Source organism: Alnus glutinosa, chromosome 7, assembly GCF_958979055.1.
Source record: "Alnus glutinosa chromosome 7, dhAlnGlut1.1, whole genome shotgun sequence".
Taxonomy (NCBI): Eukaryota; Viridiplantae; Streptophyta; class Magnoliopsida; order Fagales; family Betulaceae; genus Alnus; species Alnus glutinosa.
Window position 1 is genome coordinate 25,589,283 of NC_084892.1, and position 22,986 is coordinate 25,612,268.

The 22,986-nt window shown below is 38.7% G+C and overlaps 3 protein-coding genes and 1 pseudogene across 3 annotated transcripts; all 4 read left to right on the forward strand.

Annotated features, from left to right (window-relative positions):
• Window positions 1-227: 227 nt before the first annotated feature.
• Window positions 228-3,790, forward strand: LOC133873687 (putative receptor protein kinase ZmPK1). The gene has a single exon (XM_062311431.1). It carries the CDS (start codon window positions 335-337, stop codon window positions 2,798-2,800), a length of 2,466 nt encoding a protein of 821 aa, XP_062167415.1. The 5' UTR covers window positions 228-334; the 3' UTR covers window positions 2,801-3,790.
• Window positions 3,791-9,074: 5,284 nt separating this feature from the next.
• On the forward strand, window positions 9,075-13,939 carry LOC133872185 (protein RETICULATA, chloroplastic). The gene is made up of 7 exons (XM_062309625.1): window positions 9,075-9,800; window positions 9,923-10,021; window positions 10,507-10,730; window positions 10,941-11,010; window positions 11,092-11,171; window positions 13,150-13,214; window positions 13,568-13,939. Exons 1-7 carry the CDS (start codon window positions 9,219-9,221, stop codon window positions 13,759-13,761), a joined length of 1,314 nt encoding a protein of 437 aa, XP_062165609.1. The 5' UTR covers window positions 9,075-9,218; the 3' UTR covers window positions 13,762-13,939.
• Window positions 13,940-15,502: 1,563 nt separating this feature from the next.
• On the forward strand, window positions 15,503-17,716 carry LOC133872405 (protein NRT1/ PTR FAMILY 2.8-like; annotated as a pseudogene).
• A 3,784-nt stretch (window positions 17,717-21,500) lies between these two features.
• LOC133872473 (protein MIZU-KUSSEI 1) lies at window positions 21,501-22,256 on the forward strand. Its single transcript, XM_062309979.1, has one exon. The coding sequence runs from the start codon at window positions 21,501-21,503 to the stop codon at window positions 22,254-22,256; it is 756 nt and encodes a 251-aa protein (XP_062165963.1).
• The last annotated feature ends 730 nt before the right edge of the window (window positions 22,257-22,986 follow it).

Genomic DNA, 22,986 nt, shown 5'->3' on the forward strand with positions numbered 1-22,986 from the left:
ATAATAGAAAAATCTAAGAGTGTTCGGGTTTAATTTTTAGTTAGTGCAAAACGAGATTAAACAAACAGAGGTTTCTGGGCTCCATTGTATCCTGAAGAAATATTTGCTGTAACCTTATTGCATACCTTTCTGGTGGGGGCAAATAATTTCTTAAGGAAAGCGACGTTGTAACGCGCCTTAGGAGCATTTCGTTTTTCTGCTTTCGATTATATTTTCTAACGGTCGGAGCAAGAGTAATCCTGTGGCTGTGGGAGAGGCATCCATACGAAACGTGACAATTGCCTGCAGCTTGGCAAGAGGATCAGTTCAGAGACAAATTCTGCAGAATGTGCGAATGAGGTGTTTTCTCAGATTTCTCAGTTCTGTTTTCTTTCTCTCTTTTGCAACTTCAGCGACCAATAACTTTCTTCAAAGGGGGTCTTCTCTCTCAGTTGAAGCTGGTTCAGACCTCCTGACCTCCCCAGATAAGTCATTCACCTGTGGCTTCTATGAGGTGGGAGAAAATGCTTACTGCTTCTCAATTTGGTTCACGAATTCTAAGAACAGAACAGTTGTTTGGATGGCCAACCAAGACAAGCCAGTCAATGGCCGAGGCTCCAGAATCTCACTGAGGCGAGACGGCGCCATGGTCCTAACCGACGTTGACGGCTCGACCGTGTGGCAGACCAACACCACCGCCACTGATGTTCAAAGAGCTGAGCTTTTGGACTCTGGGAACCTTGCTCTAAAAAACCGATACGGTAAAATTCTGTGGCAAAGTTTTGATTTTCCTACAGATACACTTCTTCCTGACCAACCCTTTAAAAAGAGCAAGAAATTGGTTTCTACTTTAGGAAGAGGTTCCTATTATTCTGGTTATTTTAGTCTTTATTTTGATAACGATAATGTGTTGAGGTTGATGTATAACGGGCCTGATATATCCAGCTTGTATTGGCCTGATCCTGATTTTAATGTGTATCAAAATGGAAGAACAAATTATAATAATAGCAGAATCGCTGTTTTAGATGAAATGGGTACTTTTTCATCCAGCGACAAGTTTCAGTTCAGCGCTGCTGACATGGGTTCTGGAGTCAAAAGGAGGCTGACAATGGATTATGATGGAAACCTTAGACTTTATAGCCTTAACAGTTTGTCAGGATTGTGGGAGGTTTCATGGGAAGCTCTCACCGAACCGTGCAAAGTTCATGGGGTATGTGGGAGAAATGGGATTTGTGTTTATACACCGCAGGCCCAGTGCTCATGTCCTCCTGGCTATGAGGTCACCGATCCAAGTAATTGGAACAAAGGTTGCAAGCCTAAGTTCAATCAAACTTGCAGCCAAGCCAATGATGTGAAATTTCTGGAGCTTCCAAATGTAGATTTCTATGGATATGATCTCAATTACAGTCCAGAAAGTTCAATTGACCATTGCAGAAAACTCTGCTTAGAGGATTGCCGTTGTGAAGCATTTAGCTATAGGTTAACAGAACGGCTTTGTTTCACCAAAAATGCACTTTTTAATGGCATCAGGACTCCAAGTTTTCCAGGCAGTATATATCTAAAATTGCCAGCAAGTTTGGAAACCACAGAACCCAACAGTCTCAATGGCACCAATCCAATATGTGGGATCCGTGGATCTGAAATTGTGACAGGGTCTCCTACCGTGTACGTGTACAATTCAAAAATGCCGACATGGATTTATCTTTACTGGTTTGTTTCTGCAATCGGCGCAGTTGAAATTCTCATCTTTGTATTGGGTTGGTGGCTCCTTTTTAGAGGACATGGCGCGTCAGGTTCACTGGAAGATGGGTACCGTGCGCTATCAAGCCAGTTCAGGAAATTCAGTTATGCTGAACTGAGGAAGGCAACCAAGAAGTTCAAGGAAGAGCTGGGAAGAGGAGCCTCTGGGGTTGTATATAAGGGTACTTTGGCGGATGAAAGGGTAGTGGCTGTGAAGAGATTGGGAGATGTTTATGAAGGGGAAGAAGTGTTTTGGGCAGAAATGAGTACTGTTGGGAGAATCAATCACACGAACCTTGTTAGAATGTGGGGATTCTGTTCAGAACGTGGACGCAGATTGCTGGTGTATGAGTATGTAGAGAATGGTTCATTGGACAGGCACTTATTGCCCCCAAATTTTCTTGGATGGAAAGAGAGGTTTAAAGTTGCATTAGGAACAGCTAAAGGTTTGGCCTATCTTCATCATGAGTGTCTAGAATGGGTTATCCATTGTGATGTGAAGCCTGAAAATATACTCCTGGACAGTGAATTTGAAGCAAAGATAGCAGATTTTGGGCTGGCAAAGTTGTCTCAAAGAGGAAGCCCCAGCTCAGGATTTTCTCGGATTCGAGGCACAAAAGGGTACATGGCTCCGGAATGGGCTTCGAGTCTTCCTATCACAGCAAAAGTTGATGTTTATAGTTATGGAGTTGTGATTTTGGAGATAGTGAAGGGGATTAGATTCTCAAGCTGGGTGGGAAACAGTAGTACTGAGGAGCAGGAACCGGAGTTGACAAGGTTTGTGAAGATGGTGAAAAACAAAATTCAGTGCGGAGAAGAAGAGTCATGGATAGAGGATATAGTGGATCCAAGATTGGAAGGGCAGTTTAGCAGGAGGCAGGCAGCAACAATGGTTGAAATTGGTATTTCCTGTGTGGAGGAAGACAGAAGCAAAAGACCAGAAATGGCTTCGGTTCTCCAACTTCTACTGGAATGTGAAGATGATGCTAAACTTCATTTTCCTGAACAACATTTTCAGCAAGCTAGTACTGAGACACCCGAGAGCGAAAACGCTCTCAACAACACAGCCTTCCTTCCCTGACCAGTCTCCCGGTCAATCTTCCATGGGAGGAGGGAAGCTCTATGCTTCCCTCCCCCCTCTCCTCTCTTCCTTCCCTCCCCTTTTCCCCAGCTAGCACCTCGTCGGAGGCAAGCTCTTGCCGTATCCACCTCTACGGAGGGCAAATCTGCCTCTTTGAACAATTTATCTTTGTTTTTGCTACCAACATCACAACCCCCACCGTCGAGTTAGGTTAGAGATTTGGGTCGAGTTTTTCAAAACTAGATCTACGCTCCTCAACTGGACTCAGCGTCACACGAACCTCTCCACTATGCTCCCCGCCTTCTCCAGATTCGCCGATGCCAGAAGCATATCCACCAGACCATCCACCATCGGCGTGTGGCCTGCACACGCCAGTGTGTGCCTTTCACAAGCTGGCGTGTGTGGATCACGTTCCACCTACTTTTCCCCCTCCGCCTCTATGGTTGGCGACGTATGGCGGTCCGTAGTGATTTCTGTGAGAGAGAGGTCATCTTAGGCTGGCGCATGTCCTCCGCGCGCCACCTTCGGCGACTCCATCCTACTTATTTGGTGCTATTTTGTTGGGTTTATTTCCTATAGTTTTATGGGCTCTTTGTTGTATATATCCTCTTTATTTTCTCTGTACGTTATTTATATGGGGCTTGGGTCCTTTAGATTCCATATACACCATTAACCACTTTCGCTGGTGGCTTTGATTCTTCGCATCCGTGCCTAGAATTAATGGACCCGCATCTTTAGAAATATTGTCACCACGTACTTTCTTCCTTAGTCTTTTATTTGTATTTCCTAGTCTTTTATTTGTATTTTAATTGGGTTGTCCAGCCCTAGTTGATGTAATTCCTTGTCAAGTAGCTAAAAAAAAATATATCATTTTCCTTAAAATAATTGCAAGAGCTGTAATTGTCCTCTTGTTCTATAGGTATTGTATTGTATATTTTTTTTTCCTTGTAATAAGAATAGTTATATTATATGATAATTCTGTTATGATAAGAGCTCGCGGTAAATTGAAAAGAAATGACAGATATTAGATAGATAATGACTCCAATTAAGGGTTGGAGGCAAACCACAATAACAAATGTCAAGATTACAATATTCAATGCCTTCTACTGAGCTCCTAGTTCCTGCCCCATGCATGTTCCTGCTGCCCACGATTACTGCTGCTGCAGAATAGGTACGTCTGCCCCCTCCAGTCCCAGGTATCGTGGAATATTAGGATGAGGTGGATGTTGGGTCCTTCGTGCCACGCCATCATGTTATAGTTATTTTCTTTTAATGCTACATTTTTGGTTTGATTTTGATTATTTTTTAATGCTATTTTATTCCCCCAAAAAAAAAAAATTGAAAATGTAAGGGCTTTATTTAGTTATAGATGAAAAATAATGAAAATAAATCGAATAGTATAGGCAATTTATATATTAGAAAATGAAAGAAAAATATATAATCTTTCTTCCATATCATTTTTAGTTTAACTTTTAAACTATTTTGTGTCAAACAATTTTATACACATGAAGATAAAATATTAAAATATTTTGAAAAGAATAAATATTTCTTATAGTTTGCGTAAAGTAAACCTAAAATGAGAATTTCATATTCTCATAAATTCTATTAAATTCGTAACCATTTTCGCATGAGAAAATAGTTACATTCATAAGAATCCAGCATCAAACGCCATGTAAAAATTTGAAACCCTAAATTTTAATTCCTTAAGCTAGATAATATTTTCATTTATTGTTTCCCTCCACAATCATAAGTTGCCCATGCATTTAACAGGTCTAGGTGACTGGGCCCATAACCTCAATTTTCGTCCTCATTTTATGAGAAGAAAATATATTTTTGGAATTAGAACTTCTCCCTCTTTTCTCTCTCTTTTTTTTTTTTTTTTTTCAACAATGGAATAAGGGTTACAAAATAATAATAATAATAAAATGGAGCAAACTCCCTAACAATAAAATCCAAACGAAAAATACAATGCAGAGAAGAAAACAAACGGTAGGCAATAGATCCAAAAAGGATCTAGGCCTTTCTAAGGGCCGCATGAAGCGGTAAACAAAGATAAAATGGCTCGATTAAGAACCTCAAGTGGTAAAGACAACAACCACTGTTAATTACTTGTTGCAAGGGAAGTACTATTGCCAAGAACTAAACAAAAACCGTCCAAGAGGAACAAACGCCAACTACAAAAAGTCTCCATTAATAGATCAGTCTACATAAGTGCAGGAAAACAATAACCCAAACAACACAAAACAAACAGCAAAACGCACCCCCGCCCCCCTCCCCCACCCCACCCCCAAAAAAAAAAAAAAAAACCCTACAACAACTGCGGAAAAATAGAAAAAAATACAACAGAATATTGGTTCTTTTGAATTAGAACCTTGATGGGGCTTTCAATGCTCTCATCGTGATTGACACATAGGCCTTCAAAAATAAGAGAAAGAATCACATACCCACAAGCAAAAAAAATGTTTGATACCATATAATAATTGGTGCCTATTAAACAATGCATATATTCTTTTTTTGGGCAAGTACAAAGCATATATTCACCGAAAGACCAAAATCGATGCTGCAAATGAAAGAGTATAAAATGTCAATTCACCGGATTGAGAATAACAAAAAATAAAAACTTAATAATCAGTGACCATATTTAAAACTCAATACCTATATAAATAAAAATTGTAATTGTTAAATTACTACTTGTTTTAAAAATTTAATTATTTAATTATTAATTTAATTGTTGAAATTATGTCGTCTAAGTGGATGGAAACTAACAGCTAGTAGCCATTAGAGACAAAGAAAATAACAGACCAAGGATTAGAGGGTCTCTGATACATGCCCTTGTTCCTCCTCTCTTCCAGTTTTGAGTAGTTTGGCAATGGCACTGATACATGAACTAGTTTCAGCAATTGCAATCCTGACCTCCTCAGTAGCGCATAAGTTTTTCATAATCTTAATACAAAACCGTGCGAGTTTGTGATCACCCAAAAATGGAACCAGCTTTGTAATGCTGTTCAAATATACAAAATGGTATCCAATATCACCATTGCAGGACAAATTATAAAGTATCTTCAAGGCAATTCTATGAAGTGCCACGTTTTGGGTATCAAGGGCTTTTAGAATGGCGAGAAGAACACTAGATGACATCGTCATAGACTTGTAATTGGGTTGGTAAGACAAAACTTCCAAAATAGCAAGGGCTTCTTCAATAATATCAGAATCCAGATATGATGCCAACACATAAATGCCATCTTCATCAAAGGATGGCATTTCACTTCTACATGAAACAGCAGAGAGTTCATTAGCATAGGATCTAGTGATTTCTTCGGCACCAGAATATTGTAAACAATTTGATGCAGCAGAGCATTTTTTTTTTTTTTTTTTAAAAAGATTCTCCCTTCTACTTCATTCTTAGCTCATACTATGAAGTGTCCTACTACTCTATTCACCTCTGATTTTATGTTTAAAAACAGAACTTCATTCCCTATGATCCCTATGTCCTTTTCTGTTTCTCTGGTATTGCATGCAGTCCATTGGAATGAAATGCGTGTATCCATGAAGCTTCATTCCCTAGTTACGAGTGAAATGCAGGAAAAAACTCATGCCTACTCATGACACCTCTATTCAAACTCATGCAAACTCAAGACACGCCTAGCGCTGGATTGCGTACATGTGAGGTTGATATGCGGCCCAACATGGGACTCGTGGCAGGGAAGATTTCTAAGCTATTCATAAAAATAAATAAATAAAAAAAGATTTATAAGCTGTATTTGGAGTCTAAGATTTGATCGGATAGTGTGAAAATGCCAACCGATATTTCGGTCTCTTTGGCACCCAGATGATGAATATGATGAGAGTGAGAAAGGGTTGAAACCCAAACCCCTCCCCGGGGTCAGCGGGATCTTGTCGAACAATCGCTTGAGAAGAGAGTCAGGAATCTGGCCAGAGATCTCATTCCCGGAGAGGTCGACAACTTTCAAGCGGTGGAGGCAGGAGATGGATGCTGGAGAGTCGTCGGAGAAGTAGTTGTTGTTGAGGAAGAGGCCGGGATTTGAGATTGAGGAGGCCGCAGAGGTTAGGGATTTGAGGTTGATGTTAGAAAATGCGTCCTTTGTGCAATGGGTATTTTTGGGCTTTTGGGTTAAAAGAGTCACGTACCGTGTATGTGACTCAGTTTTCGTCCAATTAAACGATACAAAGTAACAGATGGGGCCAAAAAATAAGCAATTGGTAGTTGAGGGGTTGGACTGCAAGCACTGGTAGTTTGGGAGGCCATCCGAAGAACGAGTGGTAGTTTGGAGGCTTTTTTGTATTTAACCCTAAAATTTAATAATTTAATTAATACTTTAATAGTAATGGGCTTGTTTGACAAGTGAAAGAAAAGTCTTCCACTTTATCTTCATTTTTTCCAAAAACAATCAATTTCAAAACATTCTAACTTTATATCACATCAATAATTTTTTATTAGTATTTAAAAAAAAAATTATTAAATTTTTTTCACTTTTCTCATACAAATTCTTTTTACTTTATATCACAATTATCACTTCTTACTACTACTTCAAAAAACTTCAACTTACACTCAATTGCCAAACATACTCCGTTTTGCATATGGACAAAGTTCTATATTTTTTTTTTTTTTTTGAAGAGGACAAAGTTCTATTTTAAATTTGGCGTAGAGATTTTCTTTTTAATTTAATATTTTAAATTAATATAACACATCTAAGTTTAATAGACTATCTATAAAATAAATAAATAAACGATCAAATCTTTTTTTTAAAAAAAAAAGAAAAAAGAAAAAAGAAAAATTCTTTGTTGGACCAATAATTCATCGTACGTCGCATTCAACACATCAGAAAGAACAAAACAACAAAATTGATGGCCTCCCAACTTGGGCGACAAAATATCAAAGTATTCTCAACATGACCATTAATTTAATAAGCAGTAAAAGCGAAGCCACTAACGTGGAATCTAACTCCAACCCTAGATTACTTAAAAATATAAAAAAATAAATAAATAAAAAAAACTCCAACCCTAGACAGTATAGAGTAGAGATACCCGCATGCCTATCATGCCTTTCCCACGTGCAACCAAGACCAAAAATTTGATGCCGCCATGCCTTCCCCTTTCTGGTTCAGGTAAGACTTTGCAACCTCTGCTAAAATAAAATTAAATAAAGAAAACAAAAGTCTTTAAATAAATATTATTTTTTAATCATCTATAATAATATGGTCACTTGGAGCATTTTTTATTTATTAGGAAAAGGAAAAACATTGGCACGATTTGTAAAAAGTATTATTAAAATAATTATAATATTGCCTTTTGAGATCTTTAAATCTAAAGAAATAATCTGATAAATATTAACTTTAACATTTGCTAAAGTATGTTATTTGGACATTTTTGTAATTTTTATTAAAAAAAAAAAACTAAATATAAAGAGTTCATTATAAATGCTTTAAAATCTATTTATCACACGTTAATATGTATAAAACAAATTTCATAAATAAATGTGAAGGGTAAGCATCTTAAGCAATAATAGTCAAAATAACTATTGAAAAAGTACAACTCTTTATTTTAGCTAGTATTTTTTCTATATTTTTTCAAACAGATTTCCTATTCTAGTCTCTACTTGCATTTAAATATTATTTTGTGAGGGAAAAAGTGTGAAAGAAATAAGGAGAGAAAAAGAGAAAGAAAGAAAGGGGGAGAGAAAATAATAAAAAATTCTTTGTAGTGTGAATAGTAAATATGTTCTTATGCCTTTTCACTATTCACACTAGAAGAAAAAATCTATTTTACCTATTCTGTTGGAGATGAAAAATAATTCATAATAATCAAATTACATATTCGAGATGGTGTAATATATATATGGGAAAATTATAATTTATCCCTTCAAATTGCTAGTCATTTTGCAAATAACCCCACGAATTACCAACGCTTGAACTTTAGCCCCTCAAATTATCAAAAAAATTCAAAAAGATCTATTTTGTTGAAATATGCTTATAATACACCAAACACCCATTTTTTTTTAAAAAAAAATAAAAAATAAAAATTTTAGTTTTTTAATTTTTTAATTTTTTTTTTAATTTTTAATTAAAAATGACATGTAACAGTAGTATTATAAGCATATTTCTACAAAAATGAATTTTTTAAAAATATTTTGATAGTTTAAAAGCCTAAAGTCAAAGCCTTAATAATTTATAAAATTACTTGCAAAACGGCTACAGGCCAGAGCTGCACTGTAATTTTATGTATATATATAAAATTTATTTATTTGCTATATATAGCTAAAATAGTTCGCTATCACTGTAACCAAGGCCTTCACTCTCCTCTCGACTCTCTCTTCCAATTAGAGCGCGATTTAGATTTTTATTTCTTATTTTTCATAATTATTTGTCGAGTTTTCTTTGAATTTATCATCGACTGAGACATGGCGGGTTATTCACCGAGTTTCGGGGTATCAAATGTCGTGAACTCCCGAAACGGGGTTGTTTTGGGGAGGGAGATGAGTCAGAGTGTGGTTATGGAGAGTGTGAGATTCAGGAATGTGGTAAAGGAGGTGGCTTTGCCCGTGTTGTTTTTGAGCAACAATAGGAGTAGAGAGAGGAACCACCGGCTTGTGGTGACGGCGAATGCGTCACAGCCACGTGGAGAGTCACGGTCCGATGTAGCCGCGGTCACAATTGCGAAAGAGGGAGGCGGTAGTACTAGTGATAGTGTAGTAGGGAAGGGTATTGGGGTCTTGGAGGGTGGGTATGAAGCGATAGAAGATATTGGGGGGAGTGGTGGAAATGGGAGATTTACCAATGGTAGAGGAGGCGGTGGAGGAGGTGGCGGTGGTGATGACAATGGGGATGATAAAGAAGAAGAGGAGCTTGGGCCAATTTTGAAGTTTGCGGAGGTTATGAAGGAGACGGAGGCTCGGGGGGCTAGTCTTCCTAGAGATATGTTAGAGGCCGCCAAGAGCGTGGGGATTCGCAGAGTTCTTCTCCTTAGATATTTGGATTTGCAGGTACAACTTACTTACATATTATGTGTCTGTTTAAACTTGTTGTTTTAGTGTCCGTATGTATGATTAGTAAGTCTTTTGCTGCTGTTATAACCAGTGGATTTTTTTTCATATTTGAACTGTAGGGGTCTGTTTGGCCTCTGGGTTTCGCAATGAGGTCGTGCGCTATACTTCGAAATCGAATGTTGGCTGATCCGTCCTTTCTTTTTAAAGTTGGAACAGAGGTTTGTTGAGCTTGTTTTGAAATGTTTTTTTATGCAAGCCTTTGTGTAACTGAATGGTTTTGATGGAACTCTGCCATATTTCCCAACTTTTGTGGGAGTAAATGGCGCCCATGAACTGTTGTGGCCAGAAAATATAAATTGATCACTTATGCAATGCTTTGGTTGACATGGGGGAATAAAATACCCAATATTGCATATGCCGGCAAGTATAGAAGTATTAGCATACAGAACCTGGACGATTGAGTACCGGGAAAGTAGTTAATGAGGCATTTAGGCGGTAGACAAGTTAGGCTGCCAAGTGCCCATCCTATTCTTTACAGTTTCGGGGCCCTTCCAAAGTTGTGTCCAACTTCCTGTATTGCTGGAATTGTCATACATGAAGGCCTCCATGTGCGTAATAATGTCTTAGAGCACCGTTGATGTGGTGTAGTTGTTGCCATAGGTTCATGTGTGACTCTTATTATCATTGATTTAATACGATGCAGATCGTCATTGATTGTTGTTGTGCTACATTTGCGGAAGTTCAAAAGAGAGGTGAAGACTTTTGGGCAGAATTTGAGTTGTATGTTGCAGATCTCTTGGTTGGGCTGGTGGTTAACGTTGCTTTGGTTGGTATGTTGGCACCCTATGCTCGTATTGGCGGGCCACCATCTCTATCTAAGGGTTTCCTTGGACGAATGCAGCATGCTTATGGAGCTCTTCCTAGCAGGTTATTAGCTCATGCTAAAAACCTTTTATGCATAGAACAGTAATCAATTGTTGCTTTTCCTCAAAAAGAATTGTTTTCTACTTGGATCTGGATGTATCCTTTATCTTGCATTCTGATATTGTATTTGTACTTGTTGTGTCTTAATTGCATATTCAGCTTAAGAATGTAAGAAATGTTTTAGTAATTCTGTCAGGTGATCTTCTTATGCAGTGTGTTTGAAGCTGAAAGGCCAGGATGTAGATATACCATAAAGCAGAGAATGGGTACATACTTTTATAAGGTAAGTTATATTCATGTGTTCTGAATCATAGTGGGGTTTCTGGCATATTTGTCATTATTGGTTTACAAATTCTGTTTCCAGGGTATCATGTATGGATCAGTTGGATTTGCATGTGGCATCATTGGCCAAGGCATTGCAAATTTGATCATGACTGCAAAGCGGTATACTTCCTATATAGATGCTTCCCTTTTACTTATTATATGCTAAATTCTGCTTTGTTCTTTTACCATATTTAAATAGAGGGTGTTATACATTTTGAATGATATCTGTAATAAGTTTCCTATTTATTTTTATTTTTTTTTTTGGGGGGGGGTTGACTTTTTAGCTTGTCAATCATTTGAGAATCTTTGTCACTCCAAGGTTCTTTTGGGCATTTTTCTATTTTTCAGTATAATGCATTACTGATGATACCATCCATGTGGGCTTTGCGAAGTGAGGAACTATAGTATGTTTTCCACTTAAAGGGAAATAGAAGGCTTGTTGATTTTGTTTGCTCTAACTGTTTCTCTATTCTGTTTGCAATGTGAAGGGGATCTTAAGAAAGCTACAATTTCAGTTTAGGTTTTTATCTTGTTTTACCATGTTAAGTGACTGTGTAATGGTGTTATAGACCTGTTGGTAATTTTGGTGTAGAGATTACTTTTTTGTACAGGTCAATCTCAAGGTGACCAATTGAAACTTTTGGCAAACTAATAAGATTTACCTATTATCCACTGGCCGTGTATAATAATACTGCCTCCCCTATGGTATTGTTATATATGCAATATAGAGGATTTAAAAAATAAAAAATAAAAGGCACTGTTATATCCATTCTTTTGGGTAAGTGGCTTTGGCGTTACTTGCATGAGAGAGACCTTGTGGAGAGTCGTAGTGGATTTTAAATATGGTAGCTTGTGGGGTGAGTGGTTTTAACGAGATTCATGGGGTTGTATGGGGTGGACTTATGGAAAAATATCAGGAAGGATTAGGGGGAGTTTTCTAGTTATACCAAATTTGATGTGGGAAACGGCTCTAAGATTAGATTCTAGCACGACTTGTGGTGTGAGGATTAGGCACTTAAAAGGAATTTTATTGAATTGTACAGTATTGCTTGCATAAATGATGCGTCCACGGCTGATTATTTGGAGTTATCTAGTGATTCTCATAAGTGGAATGTAAGCTTTATCAGAGAGGTTCACAATTAGGAGGTAGATATCTTTGCCTCGTTTTTAATTTATTTTATTCCTTTAGATTGACACAGGGAGGTGAAGACAAGCTTTGTTGGGAACTTTCCAAAAGAGGGATGTTCGACGTTAAATCTTTCTATACTCTTCCCTTGGAAGAGTATTTGGCTGAATAAGGTCTCCATGAGAGCGGCGTTTTTTGTTTGGACCCTATGGAAGATCCTAACCATGGATAACCTGAGGAAACGACATGCCATTGTAGTTGATTGGTGTTATATGTGTAAGAGAAGTGGGGAGTCTGTGGATCATCTTCTACTCCACTGTGAGATTTTCCGTGCCTTTTGGTAAGATATTTTTTTTTGATAAGTAAACCATCCATGCGTCTGCCTTTTGGTAAGATATTTTCAGTCATGTTGGGTTATCAGGTTATGTCTAGAAGAGTAGTATAGACATTTTTTGCTTGTTGGTGAGGGTTGGGAGGCAGTCCTTAGAGTGTAGTTGTGTAGTCTTAGTTCCGTCCTGCCTTTTGTGGTGTCTTTGGAGGGAAATAAATTGTCGAAGTTTTGAAGACCGAGAGAATGGTGGTGGAACTGAAGTTTTTCTTTTTCAGAACTCTTTACCACTGGACAATTGTTTTAGATTTTAATTTGCTTAGTTTTCATGATTTTCTTGACCTGTTATCTCTTTCTAGCTAAATGTATGTCTTGTATACTTCTTGTGTTCTTTGGTTGTACTTTTCAATGATACATCGATTGCTTGTAAAAAAAAAGGGTCATGCTAAACATCATCTATGGATATTTTTATCTAATCCAGCCTTCATATTTGGTGCACTAAACTCGGCCTAAGAACAATGTATTTTACAGGAATTATTTGCTTTTTGGTTTTTCCCACAATGAAATGAAATTGAATTTTTTAGTGTGTGTTTGCCTTTTCTTCTAGTGGGTCATTTCTCACAATATTTTTATCTTTATGTCAGGAGTATAAAGAAATCAGAAGATGACATACCTGTGCCACCACTTCTAAAGAGTGCTGCTCTTTGGGGTATGCCTTCACTGTTTAGATTTGCTCTAAGTTGTCAAGTTTATTGCCTTAGTATGATCTTGAAACAAGCTTATTCTATGAATTTGTTCTATCTTCCAATTGATAGTAGCTCAATCCATGTACCTATCTTTTAGTACGGACATGTTGTCTGTTACCGACCCTGAATATTCATATTGACTATTGCCTACCTTTCAGTTCATATTACCTTGGTTATTCAATCTCTTCTGAGGATAATTCTTGAGTTTTAGTTTTCATCTATCTAGTTCGTTCTCTAGGTGATAATTATTGAGTTTTAATTCTCATCTCTCTGTTGTCTTCTGCTAATTGGTTAGGGTTTTCTCCCCAAATTTCAGGCGTATTTCTTGCCGTTTCCTCCAACACCCGCTATCAGATCATCAATGGACTGGAACGCGTGGTAGAAGGATCAGCCTTTGCAAAGCAGGTTCCACCCATTGCATTGGCTTTCACAGTTGGTGTGAGATTTGCCAACAATGTATATGGTGGGATGCAATTTGTCGACTGGGCTAGATGGAGCGGGGTGCAATAAGTGTAGGTGTTTCCTCTTTTATGTTGGAGATGCCTTTTAAATGGCATTTTTTTATGCCAAGAAATCATTTAATCGATTGGATTCTTTATTGTAATATTTTTGAACTCAAAAAATGCTAGCAGAGGGATGTTTTGTCGACATAGCTTTATATTAGCCTGATTGCAATTTGGTCTCTTAACCAATTTGAAAGAGTTGTGTATGTTTTTTTTGTCTTCCCCCCGGGACTGAGGTCATCAGTCATAATGAGACTTGGGAATTTCTGGAAGCTCAAAATCCATTAAAGACTCTAGTTGTTGTTCATGTGGAAGATCATCTGAAAATGAAACCCTCCCAATAACCCCCTCATTGGATCCCCCCCTTGTTACGTTAAAGTAAACTTTGATGCGGCCATTAGAGACTCCTTTTATGCTTTAGCAGCCTCATGCACCTCTTGTGATGGGTCCATTCTTTTTGCTATAGCCACATTGGGCCCTTCTTGTGACTCAAATGAAGGTAAGGCTTTGGCAGCCCACTTTGCAGTAAAAACAGCCCTGGATTTTGACTGTCAAAATCTTCTTCTTAAAGGGGATTCTCTCACGATTATCCTTAGTCTGCAAAAGAGTAATTTAACTTTAGATTGGAGAATTACCCCTATCGATTCCGATACCCTTGATCTTCGCAACTCTCTCAACAGCTAGACAACAACCAAGCTAGATTGATAGAGTACAAATATCTGTGCTCACACCATTGTTTATTGGATTGCTACGACCAGTTTTACTGTCAACTTTTCCACTTATTTGTTCCCTCTGAACAGTGGAATAGACCCTCAGTAGATCTTTTGAAGGCTTTTGCTTTTGCTGGCTGTTTTAGTTTGTGTTGTATTTGTTTAGTCTCTGTTGTATTTGTTTAGTCTCATACTTCTTAGAAACCCTATGTTTGTGAGTAGGAAATTGTAGGGCAGCTGGTTGGTTCTAGGTTGGGTCCTCTTTTACGGTCATCAAACTACGAAGACCATTGTCATGTGATTACAGAGGCAGTTTCTCAAGCTACTAATGCTAACTTCCTGGCTGCATGAGAAACTGAATGGAATCATGGTTTTCAAACTAAAGGTAAAAGCCACGGGTTTCTTGGCCTGTCGGTTTCTAATCCCGGGCTGTTATACCAGAAATCCTATAATTCGGCCTCTAACCTAACCTCCTCCTTTTGGTGGTCAAAATACAAAACAAACCAAAAAAACCTAAGGACAAAGTTTTCCAATTTCCTGCCACTCAATTTATTAAAACACGGGTTTAAAATTATGCATTTTTAAATATTACATGCAGTTTTAATAGAGCATGAATTCTCACATGTTTTTTAAAAAATAATACCCACTTAAAAGTTAAAACACGTCATGTTAATTACTGGTATGAAATAGATGTGATAATTGATGTGACAATCACGGAGAAAAACTTTGTAACCAAAACTTTCCAAATACAAAATTCATACGTGACAGAAGCGACATACATAACACGATTGCCAACACAACATTCTCGGAAAACATTGTCTCTCTACCAATAATATATGGAAGAACCTTGCTTGCCAGTTGCAAAATTAAACAACTCTGAGTCGTTGCTGACCGCATTTTGACCAAAAAGCTTCTGAGAATACAAGTTTTTGCATAGCAGAAACTAAAAGACTCAGAGACAGTGGATGAGGAATTGGAGTGGAGAGACAGGGAGAGATGGAAAGCCGTTTACCATCTTCTTCTCCACCTCTTCAAACAGCGCGTGGAGGATGGAAAGCCGTACGATATATCCTTGGTAATGAGCTGAAGAAATCCCAATTTCGATAATGTTTTCTACCATTGATCTATGTTTTTTTAGTTTTTATTTGACTTACAAGGGAGTTTTTTTTTTTTTTTTTTTTTTTTTTTTTTTTTTTTTTTTTTTTTTTTTTGTGTGTGTTCTGATTATGTATTTGGTGTTTTAAAGGGAACGAGACCTTTGAAAAATTGTCTGCAATGAGTTTGATAGCCAGTTTAGTGGTGTATCTGCATGACAAGTACAACATGGATACTGTACGTTCGGCTAATGTGTTCAACATTTGGGCTGGTTTCACCAACTTTCTACCATTAGCGGGCGCTTTTGTTGCTGATACTTATCTGGGAAGGTTCCATACTCTTCTATTTGGCAGCGCAGCTTTGGTTCTGGTAAAAATTTGCTCGCTCTTTTCTAATGCCTCAATCAGTTGGTAAAATAATTGAAGGGAACCATAAGGAAGAACCTGAATATATATACTTTTGTACTAATTTCTTAGGCAAAGGTGGGCGAAAAAAATTATGAGGTTCAACTTACATAAATCTTTCGAAATTTGTAAGAGAAAAATGCATCTTTTGTGTCGTTTTGATGCAGTACTTTCCATCTTAACAGGGCATGGGGACCATGACCTTAACTGCTGGTATACCTTCTTTAAGACCCTCCTCCTGTGAGCAATACAATTGTCCACAGCCTCAGAGTTGGCAGCTTGCCGTTCTTTATGTGGGTCTTGGATTGGTAGCCGTAGGATCCGGAGGCGTTAGACCCTGCAACATTGCCTTCGGGGCTGATCAGTTCGACACCTCAACAGAGAAAGGAAGGGCACAACTAGAGAGCTTCTGCAATTGGTGGTACTGTTAAATTACCATTTATCTCAAAAGTTTAAGCAAATAAAAAATAAAAAAATTTAATCATTTAATCAATATTCTAACAGTTTTAAATGGGAGGTGAATGACAATTAATTATTTAATTTATATTCTAATAGGTACTTCTTATTTACGATCGCCCTCTTGGTAGCTCTCACCGGAGTCGTCTACGTTCAGACGATCAGCTGGGTTCCGGGTTATGCCATTCCAACTTGCTGCCTCGCCCTCTCCATAACCATTATCCTGCTTGGCCGCTGCACGTATATTCGCGTAGATCCCCAAGGAAGTATCTTTCCTGACATTGCCAAAGTGATCACAGCTGCCTGTAGGAAGAAGCATGGTTCTGCCGTAGGACAACCCTTCTATGATCCTCCAATGATCGGATCAGAGCCACATAGAACAAAGCTCGCCCACACTGATAGGTTCAGGTTCTTTGATAAGGCTGCCATAATTACCGACCCAAGTACTGAATTAGACAACCAAGGCAAGCCCAAGAATGGTTGGAGGTTATGTAGCTTGGAACAAGTCGAACAACTGAAATGCATCATAGGTGTTCTGCCTGTTTGGTTAACAGGAATTGGTTGTTTTCTTGCCATGACACAAATGAGCTCATTTGGTGTCCTTTAAGCAATTCAGATGAACAGAAAAGTTGGACCCGTTTTCAAAATTCCACCTGCCTGGATGGGCCTCACACCAATGATTACACTTTCAATATGGGTCTTCATGTATGAGCGAGTTTACGTTTCTGTGATGAGGAAAAGAACCAAACAGGATAAAAGATTGACATTGGAACAAAGAATCATGATTGGGGTTGTGTTGACAATTCTGTGCATGTCGGTAGCTGGGTTTACGGAGATGAAGCGCCGTGACTCAGCTTTGAAACAAGGGTCGTTTGAGTCACCTACAAGTGTTGCATTGCTTGTTCCACAATTTGCCTTGTCAGGTTTGATTGAAGCCTTTGCTGCCATTGCCATGATGGAGCTGCTTACCACACATTGGCCGGAGAGGATGAAGACTTTTGGTGGGGCAATCTTCTTTCTCAGCTTATCTATTGCTAGTTACCTAAGCTCCATCCTTATAAATATCATCCTCAAAGTCACTGGGAAGAAGGGCAAATCACCATGGTTGGGTGGTAATGACCTCAATAAGAATAGGCTCGACTACTTTTACTTCACCATCGCCGCTCTCGGAGCATTAAATCTTATATATTTCTGTGTCTTCGCCCGGCATTATTTGAGGTATGGCGAGCCCCAGAAGTCATCTCATTACGAGGCAAATGATGAAGAAAGAGAGTTGCGGGCAAAAGAAACTGATTAGCTAAATATATAAGTTATAACTCGGGCAAAAGGCGTTGATCGATCTTCCATTTTACGTTTGGCATGCAGCTTAAAGACTTCGCGCATTTCATTTACTGTTTATAAAATGGAAATGGTTACAAAACAGAATACTCCCATTATCTTGGGAGTTGTTTTACAATCCTATCAATTTCTAAAAAGTTACTGCATGCAACATGCTTAGATTTTGAAAACCCAGATGAGATAAGCTTAGATGCAGGATAATGTACGTGACGCGGTACAGAATTAAGATTGTTCGGACAGCATACGATAGCAATAAAAATTATGAATTAAAGATTGAAAAGGGAATTCAAGAAAAGAGAAAATAACAAATAGAAGGAGAAAAATTCTAATTGTCTCAAATAAGCAAACAGATAAATAATTATGATTTATGAAAGACTAAAATTTAAACTTTATTTCAAAATAATGCAGATATATATTTATATAGGCAAAGTTTGAGTATTTTTCAAGCAAAATACATTAAAGAAAAAAAAATATATACAAAACGTAGCCATAAAGTACTTGAAGACAAAGTAAAATTCTTGTACATAAAATAAAATACATGGTTATAAAATAATCTTCAAATATTATAAATAATTCTTTCTATTCTTAAGCGATCTTATTCAATAAATCATCTTCAAATTTTTTGCTTTATTTTTTCCTACGTCAAGACACAAGGATAATAGAGATGTTTGTTAATAAAATAATTGTCCTGAGGCCATATATTGAGCTACTGGGCTGTAAGCTGCGTCAATATATCTTAGGAAAATATTGTACTTCTTACCTTTTTCCATTCTTCCATAGTACATCTTACTTGTCTGTCGACCCAAAACTGTTGCATTCGAGACGCTCAAGAGGCCCTGCAATTATACTTAACAGCCTCTAATTTTAAACCGTCGCATTTAGAAATAAAACTCAAGCCACTCTTACCAAATCACACTAGCTTACATAAAACTATACAGGATAGACCTATATATAGACCTGAATAGCAATCATGTTGTCGTAGTATACATGAGGAGGCAGAGGAGGGAGACACCAATATCCTGTAATAGCCATGGTAACAAAAGAAGCTCTGAGGTGGTGTCAGTAATAGCATGATATTTTGCCGTAAAAGTCAATGGTCAACAAAAAGTCAACTATGAATAATGTGTATGGATGACATGGCAGGAATTAATGTTGACATGCTAAATGGAGAAATTATCCTTACACTCATTTCTCACAACAGCCCCACAACAAGCTGACGTTGCTGGTAATATTTTATTATTTTTTTCTTTTCTTTTTGTAAAAAATAATAAAATATTACCAGCCACGTCAGCTTGCTGTGAGAAATGAGTGTAGGGATCATTTCTCTGATAAATGACGTGTCTGGAGACATGGATTGATGTTGTACGTGTTAGATGCTGACGTGGCATTAGATTGATTATTGTTGTTGGCGTGGATCGATATTATTGTGATGTTAATTAAGCTTGACGTGGTAGATAGTTTTTCATGACACATGGCACACAACCTGTGTAGATTGCAATCACTACAAAAAAAACATGCAGTTGGCCACGCGCATTTCGCCACGTGTACGGACACTGTACACGTGGCTAACAGTTGGCCACGTGTTCCGTGCGTGTTTGATCCGGGTGTAGCTAATTGTACAATTGGCCACGTGTACAGTAAAACACGTGGCTGACAGTCAGCCACGTGTATTTATATACATGTGGCTGACAGTTGGCCACGTGAATATAAATACACGTAGCTAACTGTCAGCCACGTGTACTAATATACACGTGGCAAATTTTAGAAATTTAATTTTTTTTAAAATTAATTAATTAATTTCTTTTTGTTAATTTCTTTTTCATTTAATTAATTTTTTTTGTTAAATTCCTTTTTAATTTTTTTTTTCTTGTTTCTTATTTTTGTTAAATTCTTTTTTTAGTTGGACGTACGGATATGGAGAAAGAGAGCGAGGGAGAGAGAGAGAGAGAACACTGAGAGAGAGAAGCCGGTGGTGCAGTGACGGAGAGAGAGAGAGAGAGAGAGAGAGAGAGAGCGAGGGAGAGAGAACACTGAGACAGAGAGAACAGATAGAGAGAGAGAGAGAGAACATGCATTTCTAAACCAAGTATAATTTATATACATATATATATTATATATTTCAAAGCAATGGGCAGTGGGTGCGCGGGAATTGTCCCGCGCGCCTACCTGCACAAATTGGCCACGTTGCTTAAGGCAACGTGGCCAAATTCCTGATGATATAGTTTATATATATATATATATATATATATATATATATATAATTTATAGTGTACAAATTTCCAAAAACAATTAGCCACGTGTATAAAATACACGTGGCCACTTGGACGCGTGTATAAAATACACGTGGCCACTTGGACGCGTGTATTAATACACGTGGCCAAATGGACACGTGTACATATATACGTGTCCAAGTGGCCACGTGTATAATAAAATACACGTGGCCACTTGGACACGTATAATAAATACACGTGGCCAATCGTTTTTCATGTAAAAATAGCCACTTGTCATGAAGACACGTGGCTATTTGGCCGCGTGGCTACAGTAACAGCTACTGTAGACACGCGGCAAATTACAAGAATTTTTGTAGTGAATTGTGTCGGCACATGAAGTAGGGGCGGCAGTGTGTAGGCGCGTGGCTGGAGCGGTAGAAACTTCAATTGGTATTTAGTGAGTGTGGGCGCGTGGCGAATCCAATGGAATTGATCTCGGTGGCTCTAGAAAGATCAATGTTAGATCATTTGATCGGCGTGGTTACTGACTCGATGGAACAATCGTGGTGGCTCGGGGCTACAAGGGTAAAACCTTTGGGCAGAGCATGGATGATCAGAATGAGGTGCTAGCGGCGACTGAATATATAAGTCGTCTTCTGAGGTTTCAATTGGTGTAGTCACCGACTTGAAACAATGCCTTGGAATAAGGAGATTAGAAGAAGGCAAAGCTACTAGCTAAATTGTTGGAGAGCTAGGCGTTGGCGCCGAGGAGAATGATGGAAAATCGGAGGAAAATGATGGAGAAGGTGATTTAGAACCTAGGCTTTGATACAATGTAGAAAATAATTAAAACTAATTATTGAATAACACATGAAACTTAATGGGAGGAGCCTATATATAGAGGCCACCTAATCTAGCGGCACATATATATAATATACCAATATGGAACCACAAAATAACGTGGGACATAACCTAACAAAAATAAAAACTCATAACTCCAATAATAAAATCGAACGAGAGGATCGGAGTATTAACTAGCTTTGTTAATGTTCTAAGCTTCTCTGAGCAGTCTAGTCTCCCGTGTCCGACATCATTATAACTTCTTTCACCAAATTGAAACCTAAAACGTTCAAGATCTAGAGGAGAGTCATTTATTGTACGTACAAACGTGTGATGATCAATTGCGTCCCTTAAAAACTCATAGGAGTCTGTCCTTAACTGATAATATATAGCTTCTGAAAATGGCAGGCCTCGCTTACTCTGATCTTATAACGAAACCAATTAGCCGAAAATTGAGGCCCCCACATGGCCACTCTCTAATTGCCACGTGCCCACGAGTTACAAACGATTGTGTATATATAGTTATGACAAACCCTAGCCCTCCCCTACCCTCCAACGGCTATATTTTTCACTTCCCGCGCCCTCTGTATAAGTACTGCACGTACCATATCACCATTTCATTCCCACCCCTCTCTTCTTTAGTTTTCTTGATACAGAAAATTAATTACACACCCACTTCTTTGGTCATCCACAATGACCAAGATCGACGCCCTGATCCGTCGATTCCTCCCTTCTTGCTTCTTCCCCACCACCATGATACCCACGAATCCCGCCACCGCCACCAAGAGACGCCTTAGCACCTCGCTCCGGGACGACCTCCCACAGAACACTGACCCAGAAACCAAGAGCCAAGACCAAGACGACTCCACCTCCAACGACACCGATTCTGCCTGCACCGCCACAACGAGTACTGCTGCTCCTCCTGCACAGCCTCGCTCCTCCCGGACCATGGTGGTCGGAACCATCTTTGGGCCCCGCCGCGGCCACGTCTGGTTCTGCGTCCAACACGACCGTGTCTCCTTCAAGCCCACCCTCCTACTCGAGCTCTCCATCGTCACCCACCAGCTCGTCAAGGAAATGCGCGGCGGGCTCGTCCGGATCGCCCTCAAGTGCGATGAATCCGAGCTGGGATCCTGCCCGCTCCGCTCTGTACCCGTCTGGACCATGTACTGCAATGGCCGCAAGCTCGGGTTCGCGGCCAAGAGGAAGGCAAGCGAGCGGGTCAAGTCGATGCTCAGGACCATGCAGTCCACGACGGTCGGAGCAGGGGTCTTTCCGGCCGCGTTGGGGTCACCGGACGACGAGGAGGTCATGTACATGAGGGCTAACTATGAGCACGTGGTGGGGAATTTGGACTCGGAGTCGTTCCACCTTGTCAGCCCGGACGAGTGCCCAGGTCAAGAACTCAGCGTGTTCTTGCTTAGGTCGAGGAATGGGAACCTTCTTTGAATAAAAGAGGTAAGGAAAAAAAATGGGTTTATTTAGGAGTAATATTATAACGCGTGTAATTTGTAAGGTTTTATGTTTTGGGGAACTGTTGGAAAGGGCTAGAAAATTGATTGTTTTCTTGCTCTTGGGTTTGAAAATCTTTGATAGGAGTCTTTTGAATCTTGGATTTAATGGGGTTTCTTTGTAACTAGATTTTCCTTTTAGAAGAGTAGCCAAGGGGTTATTAATTATGTAATTGATGAGCTCTTTAGGGATAATTCCAAGGGATCCGGCATAGGTCTTTGATCAGATCATCATGAAATTACATTTGTGTAACGTCGTCGATCTTAGGGTAAATAAAGCATTTGGAATCTTTGAAATCTTACCCAATTCAATTTCCCCTTTAATTTTCATCTCTTTTTGTGGATTGAGACGAGTAAGAGCATTTGCATTGGTTTATGTATCCTCTTTTTTTTTTTTTTTTTGAGAGGAAAGTTTATGTATCCTCTATTCCTATATATATAAAATTGAGCTAATACCCCTAAAACTACCCCCCACCCGATTCTTTATCCCTAGGCTAAAATCAAAACGAGCTACAGTATTTGGTACCGTAGCTTCTCCAACATAAATTATTGATTATTTATTCACTGAGATTCTGGATATCTTCCCGCTACTTCAGCACCAATGATAGATCGTGGGGAGCTTCAAGGCCTGAATCTCGGCCTATGCCAATGCGTTGGCCGGCTTGGTG

What these genes read in the sequence shown, in the direction of transcription:
- LOC133873687 (XM_062311431.1), top strand. Translation starts at nt 335, where the DNA reads ATGAGGTGTTTTCTCAGATTTCTCAGTTCTGTTTTCTTTCTCTCTTTT.
- LOC133872473 (XM_062309979.1), top strand. Translation starts at nt 21,501, where the DNA reads ATGACCAAGATCGACGCCCTGATCCGTCGATTCCTCCCTTCTTGCTTC.
- LOC133872185 (XM_062309625.1), top strand. Translation starts at nt 9,219, where the DNA reads ATGGCGGGTTATTCACCGAGTTTCGGGGTATCAAATGTCGTGAACTCC. An exon ending in TATGGAGCTCTTCCTAGCAG is followed by an intron (nt 10,731 to 10,940) that starts GTTATTAGCTCA and finishes CTTCTTATGCAG; the next exon opens with TGTGTTTGAAGCTGAAAGGC. An exon ending in AAAGAGTGCTGCTCTTTGGG is followed by an intron (nt 13,215 to 13,567) that starts GTATGCCTTCAC and finishes CCCAAATTTCAG; the next exon opens with GCGTATTTCTTGCCGTTTCC.